The sequence below is a fragment of the Acipenser ruthenus genome, chromosome 53 (genome assembly GCF_902713425.1).
Source record: "Acipenser ruthenus chromosome 53, fAciRut3.2 maternal haplotype, whole genome shotgun sequence".
In the NCBI taxonomy this organism is placed as follows: domain Eukaryota; kingdom Metazoa; phylum Chordata; class Actinopteri; order Acipenseriformes; family Acipenseridae; genus Acipenser; species Acipenser ruthenus.
This window is the reverse complement of record NC_081241.1, coordinates 6,844,372-6,863,762: the sequence shown is the minus strand read 5'-3', so window position 1 is coordinate 6,863,762 and position 19,391 is coordinate 6,844,372. Positions and strand designations below refer to the sequence as shown.

Sequence of the window (19,391 nt, the reverse complement as noted above, 5' to 3'; positions counted from 1 at the left end):
TCTTTTTGGTGGTGGTCTGGGATCCACGTTCCCCTGTCAGAGCTGCGGGTCGGTGATGACTGGTCCACTGCGCAAGCTGAGCTGTCACTAAACATGCATCGACACCCTGAAGAGAGCCGTGCTGAACGCAGGCTGAGACCCGACAGCGAAACACTGACCTCTCTGCTACAGAGCGGGCTCTTCAGTTAATAACACTGACCTCTCCACACTACAGAGCGGGCTCTTCAGTTAATAACACTGACCTCTCCACACTACAGAGCGGGCTCTTCAGTTAATAACACTGACCTCTCCACACTACAGAGCGGGCTCTTCAGTTAATAACACTGACCTCTCCACACTACAGAGCGGGCTCTTCAGTTAATAACACTGACCTCTCCACACTACAGAGCGGGCTCTTCAGTTAATAACACTGACCTCTCCACACTACAGAGCGGGCTCTTCAGTTAATAACACTGACCTCTCTGCTACAGAGCGGGCTCTTCAGTTAATAACACTGACCTCTCCACACTACAGAGCGGGTTCTTCAGTTAATAACACTGACCTCTCCTCTACAGAGCGGGTTCTTCAGTTAATAACACTGACCTCTCCACACTACAGAGCGGGCTCTTCAGTTAATAACACTGACCTCTCTCCACTACAGAGCGGGCTCTTCAGTTAATAACACTGACCTCTCCACACTACAGAGCGGGCTCTTCAGTTAATAACACTGACCTCTCCACACTACAGAGCGGGCTCTTCAGTTAATAACACTGACCTCTCCACACTACAGAGCGGGCTCTTCAGTTAATAACACTGACCTCTCCACACTAGAGAGCGGGCTCTTCAGTTAATAACACTGACCTCTCCACACTACAGAGCGGGCTCTTCAGTTAATAACACTGACCTCTCCACACTACAGAGCGGGCTCTTCAGTTAATAACACTGACCTCTCCACTACAGAGCGGGCTCTTCAGTTAATAACACTGACCTCTCCACACTACAGAGCGGGCTCTTCAGTTAATAACACTGACCTCTCCACACTACAGAGCGGGCTCTTCAGTTAATAACACTGACCTCTCCACGCTACAGAGCGGGCTCTTCAGTTAATAACACTGACCTCTCCAGTTGAGCAGTGAGGAGGTGTAAGGAGGGTGGTCTCAGTATTGCAATGAGGGGGTGTAAGGAGGGGGGTCTCAGTATTGCAGTGAGGGGGTGTAAGGAGGGGGGTCTCAGTATTGCAATGAGGGGGTGTAAGGAGGGGGGTCTCAGTATTGCAGTGAGGGGGTGTAAGGAGGGGGGTCTCAGTATTGCAATGAGGGGGTGTAAGGAGGGGGGTCTCAGTATTGCAGTGAGGGGGTGTAAGGAGGGGGGTCTCAGTATTGCAATGAGGGGGTGTAAGGAGGTGTCGGGGTCTCAGTATTGCAGTGAGGGGGTGTAAGGAGGGGGGTCTCAGTATTGCAATGAGGGGGTGTAAGGAGGTGTCGGGGTCTCAGTATTGCAGTGAGGGGGTGTAAGGAGGGGGGTCTCAGTATTGCAATGACGGGGTGTAAGGAGGGGGGTCTCAGTATTGCAGTGAGGGTGTGTAAGGAGGGGGGTCTCAGTATTGCAATGAGGGGGTGTAAGGAGGGGGTCTCAGTATTGCAGTGAGGGGGTGTAAGGAGGGGGGTCTCAGTATTGCAGTGAGGGGGTGTAAGGAGGGGGGTCTCAGTATTGCAATGAGGGGGTGTAAGGAGGGGGGTCTCAGTATTGCAATGAGGGGGTGTAAGGAGGGGGGTCTCAGTATTGCAATGAGGTTGTGTAAGGAGGGGGGTCTCAGTATTGCAGTGAGGGGGTGTAAGGAGGGGGGTCTCAGTATTGCAGTGAGGGGGTGTAAGGAGGGGGTCTCAGTATTGCAGTGAGGGGGTGTAAGGAGGGGGGTCTCAGTATTGCAGTGAGAGGGTGTAAGGAGGGGGGTCTCAGTATTACAATGAGGGGGTGTAAGGAGGGGGGTCTCAGTATTGCAATGAGGGGGTGTAAGGAGGGGGGTCTTAGTATTGCAGTGAGAGGGTGTAAGGAGGGGGGTCTCAGTATTGCAATGAGGGGGTGTAAGGAGGGGGTCTCAGTATTGCAGTGAGGGGGTGTAAGGAGGGGGGTCTCAGTATTGCAGTGAGGGGGTGTAAGGAGGGGGGTCTCAGTATTGCAATGAGGGGGTGTAAGGAGGCGTCGGGGTCTCAGTATTGCAATGAGGGGGTGTAAGGAGGGGGGTCTTAGTATTGCAGTGAGGGGGTGTAAGGAGGGGGGTCTCAGTATTGCAGTGAGGGGGTGTAAGGAGGGGGGTCTCAGTATTGCAATGAGGGGGTGTAAGGAGGGGTGTCTCAGTATTGCAATGAGGGGGTGTAAGGAGGGGGGTCTCAGTATTGCAATGAGGGGGTGTAAGGAGGGGGGTCTTAGTATTGCAGTGAGGGGGTGTAAGGAGGGGGGTCTCAGTATTGCAGTGAGGGGGTGTAAGGAAGGGGGTCTCAGTATTGCAGTGAGGGGGTGTAAGGAGGGGGGTCTCAGTATTGCAGTGAGGGGGTGTAAGGAGGGGGGTCTCAGTATTGCAATGAGGGGGTGTAAGGAGGGGGGTCTCAGTATTGCAATGAGGGGGTGTAAGGAGGTGGGTCTCAGTATTGCAATGAGGGGGTGTAAGGAGGTGGGTCTCAGTATTGCAATGAGGGGGTGTAAGGAGGGGGGTCTCAGTATTGCAGTGAGGGTGTGTAAGGAGGGGGGTCTCAGTATTGCAGTGAGGGGGTGTAAGGAGGGGTGTCTCAGTATTGCAATGAGGGGGTGTAAGGAGGTGGGTCTCAGTATTGCAATGAGGGGGTGTAAGGAGGTGGGTCTCAGTATTGCAATGAGGGGGTGTAAGGAGGGGGGTCTCAGTATTGCAGTGAGGGTGTGTAAGGAGGGGGGTCTCAGTATTGCAGTGAGGGGGTGTAAGGAGGGGTGTCTCAGTATTGCAGTGAGGGGGTGTAAGGAGGGGGGTCTCAGTATTGCAGTGAGGGGGTGTAAGGAGGGGGGTCTCAGTATTGCAATGAGGGGGTGTAAGGAGGGGGGTCTCAGTATTGCAATGAGGGGGTGTAAGGAGGTGGGTCTCAGTATTGCAATGAGGGGGTGTAAGGAGGTGGGCCTCAGTATTGCAATGAGGGGGTGTAAGGAGGGGGGTCTCAGTATTGCAGTGAGGGTGTGTAAGGAGGGGGGTCTCAGTATTGCAGTGAGGGGGTGTAAGGAGGGGTGTCTCAGTATTGCAGTGAGGGGGTGTAAGGAGGGGGGTCTCAGTATTGCAGTGAGGGGGTGTAAGGAAGGGGGTCTCAGTATTGCAGTGAGGGGGTGTAAGGAGGTGGGTCTCAGTATTGCAATGAGGGGGTGTAAGGAGGGGGGTCTCAGTATTGCAGTGAGGGGGTGTAAGGAGGGGGGTCTCAGTATTGCAGTGAGGGGGTGTAAGGAGGGGGGTCTCAGTATTGCAGTGAGGGGGTGTAAGGAGGGGGGTCTCAGTATTGCAGTGAGGGTGTGTAAGGAGGGGGGTCTCAGTATTGCAATGAGGGCGTGTAAGGAGGGGGGTCTCAGTATTGCAGTGAGGGGGTGTAAGGAGGGGGGTCTCAGTATTGCAGTGAGGGGGTGTAAGGAGGGGGGTCTCAGTATTGCAGTGAGGTGGTGTAAGGAGGGGGGTCTCAGTATTGCAGTGAGGGGGTGTAAGGAGGGGGGTCTCAGTATTGCAGTGAGGGGGTGTTTTTTTTATTCAACTTCTGAATAAATGTTTTTATTTAAAGGAATTGCATGTGTATTATTATTGTTATTATTATTATTATTATTTAATTTCTTAGCAGACACCCTTATCCAGGGCGACTTACAATTGTTACAAGATATCACATTATTTTTACATACAATTCCCCATTTATACAGTTGGGTTTTTACTGGAGCAATCTGGGTAAAGTACCTTGCTCAAGGGTACAGCAGCAGTGTCCCCCACCTGGGATTGAACCCACGACCCTCCGGGCAAGAGTCCAGAGCCCTAACCTCTACTCCACACTGCTGCCCTGTTAAAGTCATCAATTGTATTTGACAATCGCTAAGTTTCCTATTTTGACAATTTTCCAATTTTCAGTACAGCGGTTTGATTTCATATGCAGAAATCAAACCTACAGAAGCAGTGAGATGTTCTCATAATTGTGTTCCCCGTGGTCAAACGTGTGGATTTTTAAGCTGACGACGCCACCAGAGGCTTCCGAGCTGAGCTGTCCTCTCCCTCCCTCCGCAGCTACGTGTCACGTTACCACGTGAAGGACTCTGCGCGCCACGTCATCCTGGGCACCCAGCAGTTCAAACCCAACGAGTTTGCCAGCCAGATCAACCTGAGCATGGAGAACGCCTGGGGCATCCTGCGCTGCGTCATCGACACCTGCATGAAGCTGGAGGAGGGCAAGTACCTCATCCTGAAGGACCCCAACAAGGTAGGATCTCCTCCTCCCAGCGTGCTTCTTAACCATATCAGAGATTTATAGACATCTGTGTTCATCTTAGTACCTCATCCTGAAGGACCCCAACAAGAAAGGATCTCCTCCTCCCAGCATGCTTCTTAACCATATCCCAGTTTGAGAAGCACTGTCCTATCTGAGATAAAATCCCTATTGTAACCTCCAGTATAGTTTAATAGGTGTGTGTGCCTCTTATTTTTAAAGAAAGGTAGCTGCTGACCCCTGCTTGGTGCCTTGTGGTAAAAAAAAAGCCACCAAAACGCCTCACAAACCATCAGGGTTTGGTTGTGATCTACTTGTTTGAGTCTCTGTGTTGAAAGCCATTGAAGAGCTTGCATGTCCTTGCGATTTGGTTTTTAACAAGCCTGCCGTCCTTCCTCCACAGCAAGTGATCCGGGCCTACAGCCTGCCTGACGGGACGTTCAGCTCGGACGAGGACGAAGACGAGGAGGAGGAAGAGGAGGACGAGGAGGATGACGGTGAGAGCGAGGGCCGCTGCAATAGCTGGGCTTACACTGTGTTGATCTGCAGCTGTGGCCAAAAGTTTAGCATCACCCTGTAGAATTAATTTTCCTTCATGGAGTCGAACGAAACCTGCTTGAAATAACGTCGCGTTAACTTACTGAATTACACAACGCTGTCGTTTCCCATCTACTTAAAACTGACAAATGTGACGTTTCGAAATCTAACGTGAAATACTGTACAGCAGTTCTGGCTTCCAGTAGACTCTTGCGATGTCGTTTTGTAGTTTTCCTATAACAATGATGTTAAATAAAATAACTATATTAGCATAATTTAGATTTCTTTTTTTTAATTGGACACAATCCTAAAATGATAGGTGATGCAAATATTTTGGTCACAGCTGTGTACTGTTTTACAGTTTTTTGTGTACATCTTTTTAGCTGATCCTCTTGAAAAAGGTTTCCCTAAAAAATCATTCTTCATACATTTTTGAAGGACTCTTAGCCTGATGTCCAATATTAAGTATCATTTTGTACCTGGTGTTTTGAGCTTCTTTTGAGAATCCCGTGTACCTGCACACCTGAACACGCCCTCGTTCCATTCGAATCATGTGACGGGGTGACCTTTGAACTCTGCCAGACCCAGGTCAAGGTCTGTTTAGAGGGAAGTGATGCTGTAATAACTCCAGCAGAACCCAGAACCGCTCAGTGTGTGCGACTGCCAGTCGCTATTAAAGGGAATATATATTTAAAATGACAGCGATGCAAGCAGTGGCCAGCAACACATTTCAGAGATGAAGTGATGCATGGCTTTGATTTCTACTCAAGCAGGTGCAGCCAGGGCAGCATTGCGGTCAAGGCTGATCAGCAGCAGGAAAGCAAACCCAGAGTCAGAAGCTGCAGTTTTAAAGCACACTTTTATTACAGAGGAACAGATAAACAAGGGCATAGGGGCCCAAAATGAAAGGTTCAAACAAAATCATAATGTAGGCTGGGCATTCACCTTCGCTACCGTTACAAAACAGCGTGCAAACCCAGAGCCCAAACTCCTCCTCCAAACGGGATATTATTATTTATTTCTTTGCAGACGCCCTTATCCAGGGCGACTTACAATTGTTACAAGATATCACATTATTTTTACATCCAATTCCCCATTTATACAGTTGGGTTTTTACTGGAGCAATCTAGGTAAAGTACCTTGCTCAAGGGTACAGCAGCAGTGTCCCCCTACCTGGGATTGAACCCACGACCCTCCGGTCAAGAGTCCAGAGCCCTGACCTCTACTCCACACTGCTGCCCTTTTATAGCGTGATCAATCAAGAGTCAGTCACATGTCCCACCTGTATTCAGCAGGGATGAATTAACCCCGTCCCTGCCCAGCTTCAATACAAACCACACCTGCACGCTGTTAACACTGGCACAGCCCCATCCCTGCACAGCTTCAATACAAACCACACCTGCACGCTGTTAACACTGGCACAGACCCATCCCTGCACAGCTTCAATACAAACCACACCTGCACGCTGTTAACACTGGAACAGCCCCACCCCTGCACAGCTTCAATACAAACCACACCTGCACACTGTTAACACTGGCACAGACCCACCCCTGCACAGCTTCAATACAAACCACACCTGCACGCTGTTAACACTGGCACAGCCCCACCCCTGCCCAGCTTCAATACAAACCACACATGCACGCTGTTAACACTGGCACAGACCCACCCCTGCCCAGCTTCAATACAAACCACACCTGCACGCTGTTAACACTGGCACAGACCCACCCCTGCCCAGCTTCAATACAAACCACACCTGCACGCTGTTAACACTGGCACAGCCCTGCACAGCTTCAATACAAACCACACCTGCACGCTGTTAACACTGGCACAGCCCCACCCCTGCACAGCTTCAATACAAACCACACCTGCATGCTGTTAACACTGGCACAGCCCCATCCCTGCCCAGCTTCAATACAAACCACACCTGCACGCTGTTAACACTGGCACAGCCCTGCACAGCTTCAATACAAACCACACCTGCACGCTGTTAACACTGGCACGGACCCACCCCTGCACAGCTTCAATACAAACCACACCTGCACGCTGTTATCACTGGCACAGCCCTGCACAGCTTCAATACAAACCACACCTGCACGCTGTTAACACTGGCACAGACCCATCCCTGCCCAGCTTCAATACAAACCACACCTGCACGCTGTTAACACTGGCACAGCCCCATCCCTGCACAGCTTCAATACAAACCACACCTGCACGCTGTTAACACTGGCACAGCCCTGCACAGCTTCAATACAAACCACACCTGCACGCTGTTAACACTGGCACAGACCCATCCCTGCCCAGCTTCAATACAAACCACACCTGCACGCTGTTAACACTGGCACAGACCCACCCCTGCACAGCTTCAATACAAACCACACCTGCACGCTGTTAACACTGGCACAGCCCTGCACAGCTTCAATACAAACCACACCTGCATGCTGTTAACACTGGCACAGCCCCACCCCTGCCCAGCTTCAATACAAACCACACCTGCATGCTGTTAACACTGGCACAGCCCCATCCCTGCCCAGCTTCAATACAAACCACACCTGCACGCTGTTAACACTGGCACAGCCCTGCACAGCTTCAATACAAACCACACCTGCACGCTGTTAACACTGGCACAGACCCATCCCTGCCCAGCTTCAATACAAACCACACCTGCACGCTGTTAACACTGGCACAGACCCACCCCTGCACAGCTTCAATACAAACCACACCTGCACGCTGTTAACACTGGCACAGCCCTGCACAGCTTCAATACAAACCACACCTGCATGCTGTTAACACTGGCACAGCCCTGCCCAGCTTCAATACAAACCACACCTGCACGCTGTTAACACTGGCACAGACCCATCCCTGCACAGCTTCAATACAAACCACACCTGCACGATGTTAACACTGGCACAGCCCTGCCCAGCTTCAATACAAACCACACCTGCACGCTGTTAACACTGGCACAGCCCTGCCCAGCTTCAATACAAACCACACCTGCACGCTGTTAACACTGGCACAGACCCATCCCTGCACAGCTTCAATACAAACCACACCTGCACGCTGTTAACACTGGCACAGCCCCACCCCTGCACAGCTTCAATACAAACCACACCTGCACGCTGTTAACATTGGCACAGTCCCACCCCTGCACAGCTTCAATACAAACCACACCTGCACGCTGTTAACACTGGCACAGTCCTGCCCAGCTTCAATACAAACCAGACATGCACGCTGTTAACACTGGCACAGTCCCACCCCTGCCCAGCTTCAATACAAACCACACCTGCACGCTGTTAACACTGGCACAGCCCCACCCCTGCACAGCTTCAATACAAACCACACCTGCACGATGTTAACACTGGCACAGCCCTGCCCAGCTTCAATACAAACCACACCTGCACGCTGTTAACACTGGCACAGCCCCACCCCTGCCCAGCTTCAATACAAACCACACCTGCACGCTGTTAACACTGGCACAGCCCCACCCCTGCCCAGCTTCAATACAAACCACACCTGCACGCTGTTAACACTGGCACAGCCCTGTCCAGCTTCAATACAAACCACACCTGCACGCTGTTAACACTGGCACAGCCCTGCCCAGCTTCAATACAAACCACACCTGCATGCTGTTAACACTGGCACAGCCCTGCCCAGCTTCAATACAAACCACACCTGCACGCTGTTAACACTGGCACAGCCCTGCCCAGCTTCAATACAAACCACACCTGCACTCTGTTAACACTGGCACAGCCCTGCCCAGCTTCAATACAAACCACACCTGCACGCTGTTAACACTGGCACAGCCCCATCCCTGCACAGCTTCAATACAAACCACACCTGCACGCTGTTAACACTGGCACAGCCCCACCCCTGCACAGCTTCAATGCAAACCACACCTGCACGATGTTAACACTGGCACAGACCCACCCCTGCACAGCTTCAATACAAACCACACCTGCACGCTGTTAACACTGGCACAGCCCTGCCCCTGCCCAGCTTCAATGCAAACCACACCTGCACGATGTTAACACTGGCACAGACCCACCCCTGCACAGCTTCAATACAAACCACACCTGCATGCTGTTAACACTGGCACAGCCCCACCCCTGCCCAGCTTCAATACAAACCACACCTGCACGCTGTTAACACTGGCACAGCCCTGCACAGCTTCAATACAAACCACACCTGCACGATGTTAACACTGGCACAGCCCTGCCCAGCTTCAATACAAACCACACCTGCACGCTGTTAACACTGGCACAGCCCCACCCCTGCCCAGCTTCAATACAAACCACACCTGCACGCTGTTAACGCTGGCACAGCCCCACCCCTGCCCAGCTTCAATACAAACCACACCTGCACGCTGTTAACACTGGCACAGCCCTGTCCAGCTTCAATACAAACCACACCTGCACGCTGTTAACACTGGCACAGCCCTGCCCAGCTTCAATACAAACCACACCTGCATGCTGTTAACACTGGCACAGCCCTGCCCAGCTTCAATACAAACCACATCTGCACGCTGTTAACACTGGCATAGACCCATCCCTGCACAGCTTCAATACAAACCACACCTGCACGATGTTAACACTGGCACAGCCCTGCCCAGCTTCAATACAAACCACACCTGCACTCTGTTAACACTGGCACAGCCCTGCCCAGCTTCAATACAAACCACACCTGCACGCTGTTAACACTGGCACAGACCCATCCCTGCACAGCTTCAATACAAACCACACCTGCACGCTGTTAACACTGGCACAGCCCCACCCCTGCACAGCTTCAATGCAAACCACACCTGCACGATGTTAACACTGGCACAGACCCACCCCTGCACAGCTTCAATACAAACCACACCTGCACGCTGTTAACACTGGCACAGCCCTGCCCAGCTTCAATACAAACCACACCTGCATGCTGTTAACACTGGCACAGCCCCACCCCTGCCCAGCTTCAATACAAACCACACCTGCACGCTGTTAACACTGGCACAGCCCTGCACAGCTTCAATACAAACCACACATGCACGCTGTTAACACTGACACAGCCCTGCCCAGCTTCAATCTAAACCACACCTGCACGCTGTTAACACTGGCACAGCCCTGCCCAACTTCAATACAAACCACAACTGCACGCTGTTAACACTGGCACAGACACACCCCTGCCCAGCTTCAATACAAACCACACCTGCACGCTGTTAACACTGACACAGCCCTGCCCAGCTTCAATACAAACCACACCTGCACGCTGTTAACACTGGCACAGCCCCACCCCTGCCCAGCTTCAATACAAACCACACCTGCACGCTGTTAACACTGGCACAGACCCACCCCTGCACAGCTTCAATACAAACCACACCTGCACGCTGTTAACACTGGCACAGACCCACCCCTGCCAGCTTCAATACAAACCACACCTGCACACTGTTAACACTGACACAGCCCTGCCCAGCTTCAATACAAACCACACCTGCACGCTGTTAACACTGGCACAGCCCTGCCCAGCTTCAATACAAACCACACCTGCACGCTGTTAACACTGGCACAGCCCTGCCCAGCTTCAATACAAACCACACCTGCACGCTGTTAACACTGGCACAGCCCCACCCCTGCACAGCTTCAATACAAACCACACCTGCATGCTGTTAACACTGACACCGCCCTGCCCAGCTTCAATACAAACCACACATGCACGCTGTTAACACTGGCACAGCCCTGCCCAGCTTCAATACAAACCACACATGCACGCTGTTAACACTGGCACAGACCCACCCCTGCCCAGCTTCAATACAAACCACACCTGCACGCTGTTAACACTGGCACAGCCCTGCCCAGCTTCAATACAAACCACACCTGCACGCTGTTAACACTGGCACAGCCCCACCCCTGTAACAGCTTCAATACAAACCACACCTGCACGCTGTTAACACTGGCACAGCCCCACCCCTGCCCAGCTTCAATACAAACCACACCTGCACACTGTTAACATTGGCACAGCCCTGCCCAGCTTCAATACAAACCACACCTGCATGCTGTTAACACTGGCACAGCCCCACCCCTGCACAGCTTCAATACAAACCACACCTGCACGCTGTTAACACTGGCACAGACCCATCCCTGAACAGCTTCAATACATGTCGTATGCAGACAGTCTAAAAGAATTTAATCTATTCAGTCTTGAGCAAAGAAGACTACGCGGCGATCTGATTCAAACATTCAAAATCCTTAAAGGTATTGACAATGTCGACCCAGGGGACTTTTTCAACCTGAAAAAAGAAACAAGGACCAGGGGTCACAAATGGAGATTAGATAAAGGGGCATTCAGAACAGAAAATAGGAGGCACTTTTTTTACACAGAGAATCGTGAGGGTCTGGAACCAACTCCCCAGTAATGTTGTTGAAGCTGACACCCTGGGATCCTTCAAGAAGCTGCTTGATGAGATTCTGGGATCAATAAGTCTCCAGACAAGCTTCCCAGCGCCAGCACTGTGTGTGTTTGTGTGTGTGCGTGTCAGTACCTGTGTGTGTGTGTGTGTGTGTGTGTGTGTGTGTCAGTATCTCTGTGTGCGGGTCAGTATCTGTGTGTGTGTGTGTGCGTGTCAGCACCTGTGTGTATTTTTGTGTGTGTGTGCGTGTCAGTACCTGTGTGTATTTGTGTGTGTCAGTTCCTGTGTGTATTTGTGTTTGTGTGTGTGTTTGTGTTCTTGTCTACCTATCTAAGTGGGGTCTTAGGTGTGGTTACACATCCACCAAGTGGGGACTCGGTAGCCAGGTGGGGACCAAATCCAAAACCCCACAACGGACTTGTTTCAATTGTGTTGCAGAGGAGAAACCCAGCTAACTGAGGAACGAGTGATTCAGTAGAGAGAGGCATGGACCCGACTCCAAGGAGAAGAAGAAGGAGTAAAGAGAATGACCCGCCTGATATGTCACAAGAGCCTGCCAGGTACTGAAAGTCTTTTCTTATTAGTTCACGGTGCGACGGCATGCTGAATAATACCTTTACTAAGAAGCTGTTCAGGAATCCAAATCACTGAGCTGAGTCTCAAGCCCAGGGTTAGAGTCTAGACATCTTTGTGCTTTACAATGCTTCCCTGTGCTTTACCAGACCTCTCTGTGCTTTACAATGCTTCTCTATGCTTTACCAGACCTCTCTGTGCTTTACAATGCTTCTCTTGCTTTACCACACCTCTCTGTGCTTTACAATGCTTCCCTATGCTTTAGCAGACCTCCCTGTGCTTTACAATGCTTCCCTATGCTTTACCAGACCTCTCTGTGCTTTACAATGCTTCCCTATGCTTTACCAGACGTCTCTGTGGTTTACAATGCTACCATATGCTTTACCAGACCTCCCTGTGCTTTACAATGCTGCCCTATGCTTTACCACACCTCTCTGTGCTTTACAATGCTTCCCTATGCTTTACCAGACCCCTCTGTGTTTTACAATGCTTCCCTATGCTTTACCACACCTCTCTGTGCTTTACAGTGCTTCCCTATGCTTTACCAGACCTCTCTGTGCTTTACAATGCTTCCCTATGCTTTACCAGACCTCTCTGTGCTTTACAATGCTTCCCTATGCTTTACCAGACCTCTTTCTCTCTCATTCCCCTCTTTCTTTCACATTCTCATTTGAAAAACCATGTTAATGAGTATTAAGAAATAAGAAAAAGTCAGTCTATGACGTTAATTTTTTTTATTAAATCACATTACTAAAATCTGAAATATTAAACATTTTATGGAAATCAAAAAACAAAAACACACACACAATAAAGCAAACTTAAGTTCACTTTTTTAAAAACTGTTACAGCACTGACTATTGGATGCCATTTTCTAAAATATATATAAAACATAACAATTCTTAAAAAATAAATTAAATACAGTTTCTTCGTATGAAGAATGAGGCTGCCTCGGCTCCAAGTGTAAAAACAAATAATTCCCCTCGTTTCGCTCTGCAGGTGGCGCCGTTTTACCCCCTAACTTTCATCCAAAGTTGTGTCAGATTGAACATTCCCTTCACCCGAGGAGTGGAGAGGACAGACAGGGAGTTCAATACAAAGGGTTTCTTACAACACAAAACAGTCTAGTTCAGCTGGCAGATTGTTACAGAGGAACCAGAAGAAGGAAGCCAAAACCCAGGATAGAGGGGCTCAGTGAATGTGGTTTGGAATCTGTGCAGGAGGGTCATTGTGTCAGAGACGCCATAAAAGGACAGCGTGCCGGCATTAAAGTGCAGATACACTCCTATTCTGGGGGAGCGGGGGGCAGTTATTGCAGTTTCATTGTTATTGTGCAGGGCAGTGTAACTGGAACTAGAGCAGCGCAAACTCCAGGACTTGTCATTGCATCCAAGGCGACAAGAATGATCCACTCCTTTCCTGCTGATTCCTTTATATGTGACTCCTATATCAGCCCCTCCCCCACTGCACTCAATCTCCCAGTAACAGCGAGTCCCAGACAAACCCTCTCTGCAAAGCACTTGGGTATAGCGATCAAATCTCTCTGGGTGATCATCAGCACATCGCTGGGTCTCTCTCCTCCATGTCACCTTTCTGTTCCCTTCAGACAGACAGAGCTCTCTATGCGCTGTGTTGGGGTCCAGTGTGAGCTGACAGGAATCTGATTGAAGAGAAGAGGACGGGTAGAGGAGAGACGGTTAGAAAAGTCAAATCACTGAGAAAATCAACAGTCATTGTCTGCTGCATCTTCACATCCTGTTTATGGAAGGTGTGTGTGTTGTTTTAATTATTTTTTTTAATACATTTTGACCACTTTTTTAAACTTTTAAATTGCATTTTCTGCCTCAAGATGGCTTCCCGCGGACCGGCATGGACCTCTCAGAACTACATTTCCCATCATCCTCCTGCTCACTGGTAATTCCATCTCAATTACATATGTGAGCAGGAGGATGATGGGAACTGTAGTTCTGAGAGGCCCATGCAGTTACATGGGAAGCTATCTATAAGTATAAAAAAGTGGTCAAAATGTAAAAAAAAATAAAAATAATTAAAACAATACACACACCTCACGTAAACAGTTGTAGCAACACATGGGAGCATGCAACACAATAAAATACAAAGGTCCTTATGAACCCTTTAAACCCTCTTGCTGTTTGATTGTTTTGTTCATTATAATTCCTCAATCTTATCAAACTTCTTCAATTGGAACCAATCAAATGCAGCTCTGCATACAATTACAGTTCACTTAATGTTCCTACAGGGTATGTGTTGCCATTTTACCCACTCAGACCCCTTGCTTACTAAATATCTTCAATAGAATATCATCCACTCTTCAAATATCTGTCTAATATTTTAATGAGCAATCCATCCCACAAGTGCAGTGATACTGCAATATACATTTACTACCAGCACAGGATGACTGGGAGGGATAGCTGTTCATTTTACCCCACAACTGGTTTCACATGCATTGTACATGTATTAAAAGATGGGATGATTATCTATTCAGGGATAGCAAGATATTTAGGGAGAGAAATGTCTGAGTGGAAAAACAGGCAACAAATGCCCCTCCCCCAGTCATTCTGCATGTATTCATCTGAACCAATACTTGTTGGAGAGGAGTGTAAATTAATGGCTTCACAATTACTAATAAATAATAATAATTGCTGCCCTCAAGCTCCACCCCTCCCTGTTCTGTAGTGTTAGCTCTTCTCTCAATGGAGTGACACATCTTTCAATCAAATGTTTCAGTGAAAACAGACTTACATTTTAAAAACTCAGCTCTGTTCCTTGGCTCTGGAGCCTGCAGACTGTAAACTGCAACTTCATTCACTGGGCAGAAGAGAGAGAGAGAAATAGAATTGAAACATGTGGATTAATACACAACACACACACAAGACTCCAAACAGCAATCTGAAAAGAAACAAGGCTTATTCACGGAATTTCAGGATTTAAAAATCTGTACTTCAAGATGTTCATGATTACAATGAATATGTATTCCTTCTGTATCAGAGCAGCAGCCAAAGTCAATGTGAACACGTCTGCCACTGCACTGGAGTCTTGTGTTCCTTCCTCTCCATCACATATCTTTGCCCAACAGTACGGTGTCCATATTAGGACACCCTTGTGCATCAAACATACAACAGTCACTGTCTGCTCCATCCTCACATCACTTCCTCCTCTCTGCTTCATCAGTCCGTTCCATTATCCATTCTCCCTCCTACCACCTCCCTGCTCCCTCCTGCATGCACCCTTCTCCCTCCAGTCTGCTTCATCACTCCCTGCTCCGTCCTCCCTGCTCCCTTCTCCCTGATCCCTCCTCCATGTTGCCTCCTCCCACTTATGTGCTCCCTCCTCCTTGCTCACTCTTTCATACTCCCTCCTCCCGGCTGTCTCTTCCAGTCTTCATGCTCCCCTCTCTCTGCTCCCTCATCCCTGTTGCCTCTTTTCTGTCTCCTCCCTGATCTCTCCTTCATGCTCCCTCCTCTCTCTTCCACCCTCTCCTCCATGCTCCCTGCTTAATTCTCTCTTCTCCGTCCATGCTCCCTCTCCAATGCTCCCTGCTCTGCCCTCCTTGCTCCCTCCTCCCTGCTGCCTCCTCACTCCTTCCTCCTCTCTGCTGCCTCCTCCCTTCTCAATACTACATTATTTATATAGCCAGCAATCTGCAAAAGGTCTTTATTAATGTCTTGCAAGTCATGTCCCTCCTCAAGCCATGGTCTATTTTAGAAATCTCTACCAAAGGAAACTATTTCACACCAACCTGTTTTTGTTATTAATTCCCCCTTGCAGAAGTCCTCAATATGGTCTTTAAGTTCAGATACAGCTTTCCTCACAGCCTCAAAAGAGATGCCTGTATTGACAGTAATGCTGGGTAAGTCTCCAGCTTCAGGAGGGGCACAGAGAGTCTGGAAATTCTACAACAGGAAAGTGGAGAAAAGGAGTTTTCAGTGAAACAGAATGGGGTCCAAAACATTCCTGGGGAAAAGCAAGGATTCATTCAATTGGGGAGGTCTGTCTGAAACCGTCCCAGTTATGGACTTGAGATTTTCTAACAAGCAGTGATGTTACCTGTAGAAAATGGATGTGATCCTCTGTCTCTGAAAGCTGTTTCAGCTCAGCGTTTCTCCTTCTTAGCTCAGCAATCTTCTGCTCCAGTTTCTTCATGCGTCCTTCAGCCTGATTCACTGCAGCCTTCTCGTTAGCTCCAATCAGCTCAATAACCTCAGTGTGGATCTTCTCAATGGATCGGATCAGCTCAGTAAAGATCTTCTCACTTTCCTTTATTTCTATGCATGCAGATCTCTGAGTGAAAGAACACAGTAGAGGAGACATGGTTAGAATTGATATCAAAAACACATCAGGCATAGACAGTAAACTTCTGTAGATGTGTTCCAGTCAATCTGTTAATAATAATAATAATAATAATAATAATAATAATAATAATAATACCCCCCTCTTGTCAATACCCACTTTCAGTGACTCCACAGCCTTTTTCAGCTCCTCAATTTCTTTCAGTCTCTCCTGGATTCTCTGTTGTATTTCTGTCTGTGTCTCTCCCAGCTGCTTCTGTGTAGAAACACAGTGACACAGTGACATTTCTGATGGAGCATTGAATGATATCCTTTCACACCAATCACAGACCTGTTTAAGTATGCTATTGAAACTGACAGAATCATTTAGTTTATATATATTTTCTATTTTCTTGTACCCCTTACCTCTTTACAATGTTTGCAATAATTCTCAGTTGTTCTTGAATATATTTTGCTCTTCAGTTCCAGTTGCACGCCATAGACATCTGTAGCACAGACTCGATCAGACAACATGTGTGTATAGTAGTAAGATACAACACCATCTAGTGCACAGCTGCAAGCAATACAAAAAGACATTTGATCCACAGTAGCTGTCCACTAGATGGTACTGTTTCATACTAGTAACAGTGAATGATGGCTGATCTAGCATGTGTTACATGTTTGTTTTGTGAAGCACCTAGGAAACTGGATATTTAGAGCTTCTGATTTCTGGTTTTATCTGATAAACACAGATAAAACAGCCCTGATACAAAACAATGAAATCAGTGTATACCCAATAAACACCAGAAAAACACTGGACATGGTTACTCAATTCACGTTGACTTCATCCCTTTCCATGTGAATAAATACAATAAAATAACTTAAAACCTAAAAAAAAAAAACAACATCTCTCATAGCAGTCAGGCAATGCCCCTCCTTCCTGACTTGTATCTATCATTGATTCATTCTGAATACTTTAAACTGAGTGGCAGCACATTCCTGCATTTCTATTGGAGGATTGCACACGCTGGTGAGATTTAAAACGAGATTACAATTAGAAACGGAGGGTTGTTATTGCTCGTGGGATTTAAAGCTATATTACAGTTCAATAGAGAGGATTCACACACTCGTGGAATTTAAAACAGAATTGAAAATTGTGAAGAAATGTAAAAAAAAGCCTAAAAACACAGAAACCCCTAGTTCATTTAAAATATCAATAAATCGTTTAATATAAATGATACAGACATCACAATAAGTATATTTCCATGTCGACAATATACATTAATTGTCATTAAACTCGGATGTCCTGTAATATACATATGTGTGGATACAAGTGCCTGGGGTCTGCAAAGAAAAAAAAACAATAAATAAATAAAACACGAAAAGAAGGAGGAGGAGATGGACATTGTTACCTTCCTTTGGCGACTTGTTTCTCTTACTGTATGACAGGGATTTCCTTTGTTTTCTACATTTCACATAAGAGTGTTGGAAACTACAAATTAAAAGTGAAATGGTGCTTTTGTCTGATTTACTTTTGCTGCGCCAATACCCTGAAAACACGTAAACTATCCGTGCTGTAGAGAGAGTCACTGGCAGTTCTCTCTGTAACTTCGCGTTCCTCTCAATTAATCTTGGTCATATTTTTGTTTTTTAAATTAGGTGCTTGGCTTTGCTGGGAATGTCATTTTTAAACAGTGTTACCAATTAAACTATAATATCTTAAACAATGAAACTGATCTATGATTTTATTAAGTTGCAAGATACATATAAAAACACTAGGAATATAAATCATGCTAATTTTACACAACAAATTCCAATGCACCACAAAACAGCTGAACAAATCCTTCTTACCCTGTGAGGCAGGGCTGAGGTCCTGCACGTGTAAATAGTGTGTTTTTGTTTGATTGTAAATAATGTTTTTGATGATCAAGTGTGTGCTAGATATGGTAGGGTATATTCAAATCCAGATTTTAATCCCACCCAAGTCTAGAGAGGAGGTGTCAGGGAGACTGTTCCTGGAGCGGGACCTCCTTTCTTGTTTGGTCAACTTTTATTTTCTAGTTGTTTTCAAGCAGTGTTTTGTTTTGAATGTTTTGTGTTTTTCTATCAAAGAAAACCTCCTGTGTCTCTCCTGTCAATCAGCGATAGCCACACCCGTAACAACACCCCTGTTACACCCTGAAATACATTGTAGTACATCATAGTTTAGAAAGAGCAATTAAAAAACTAGGGCTCTTTAAATAGCTCTTAATATACAATTAAAATCTGATCTGATGTGAAACTGTATAACCTAGTAAACAGACATGTTAAATATCCCTGGGAATTCTTATCTTCTAGGACAGCTACAAGGAAATGGTTCAAACCCTTACCTGTTTCACACTCCTTTCTGCCTCAGCTGAGACTGTATCATGGCTCTTGTGTTCCTTGTCTGTACACAACAAGCAAATACACGTCTGATCGGTTCTACAGAAGACCTCCAAAACCTTCTGGTGTTCAGCACAAAGCTTCTGCTCCAGATTTCCAATTGCATTGATCAGCTTGTGCCTCTTGAAAGCAGCCCCCTCATAGTGTGGCTTGACGTGTGTTTCACAGTAAGAGGCCAGGCACGTCAAACAGGATTTCACAGCTTTGAACTTTCTCCCAGTGCAGAAATCACACGGCACATCTCCAGGTCCAGCATAACTTTGAGCAGGAGGAGGATTGAGTCCTGTCTTCTTTAATTTCTCCACAACTTCAGTCAGCATGGTGTTTCTGCACAGAACAGGCCTTTGGGTAAAGGTCTCACTGCACTGGGGGCATCTGTAGACACCTGTATGATCAGTCTGATCCCAGCAGTTCTTAATACACCCCATACAGTAACTGTGTCCACATGGAATAGTGACTGGATCCTTCAATATCTCCAGACACACTGGACAACTAAACTGGTCATGCGCTACCAGAATATTCGCTTCTGCCATTTCTGTTGCAGTGAGACGGAGAGACTGACGATTTCACAAGAAACAAAACTTCACTGTGCTGATTTCCTGGAATTGAGTAAAGCTCTAGAGGTGGGGTTTGGGACTGAGGCCAGGTTTAGACAAGCAGGAGGAGCAGAAACTGCAGAATCAGATACTCTATGAAACTGTTTCTAAATCCACCAACAAATATTACAATGTTAAGATT

General features: G+C 47.5%; 2 protein-coding genes and 1 non-coding gene across 3 annotated transcripts in view; 2 read left to right on the top strand and 1 right to left on the bottom strand.

Moving 5' to 3' along the window:
* Positions 1 to 5,031, top strand: part of LOC117970884 (eukaryotic translation initiation factor 3 subunit D-like) — a 5,660-nt gene extending 629 nt beyond the window's left edge. Inside the window, exons 2-3 of the mRNA XM_059016421.1 lie at positions 4,253 to 4,445; positions 4,855 to 5,031. Coding sequence (XP_058872404.1) covers positions 4,253 to 4,445; positions 4,855 to 5,031 — 370 coding nt within the window. The remainder of the gene's footprint in view (positions 1 to 4,252; positions 4,446 to 4,854) is intronic.
* LOC131723228 (small Cajal body-specific RNA 18) lies at positions 47 to 141 on the top strand. Its single transcript, XR_009320180.1, has one exon. It is a non-coding gene; the product is annotated as a small Cajal body-specific RNA 18 (non-coding RNA).
* A 7,639-nt stretch (positions 5,032 to 12,670) lies between the features above and the next one.
* Positions 12,671 to 19,210, bottom strand: LOC131723081 (tripartite motif-containing protein 16-like). The gene is made up of 6 exons (XM_059016420.1): positions 18,599 to 19,210; positions 16,411 to 16,581; positions 16,009 to 16,242; positions 15,701 to 15,854; positions 14,704 to 14,769; positions 12,671 to 13,600 (listed from the first exon to the last, which is right to left on the bottom strand). The coding sequence occupies exons 1-6, from the start codon at positions 19,184 to 19,186 to the stop codon at positions 13,065 to 13,067; spliced, it is 1,749 nt and encodes a 582-aa protein (XP_058872403.1). The 5' UTR covers positions 19,187 to 19,210; the 3' UTR covers positions 12,671 to 13,064.
* Positions 19,211 to 19,391: the final 181 nt, after the last annotated feature.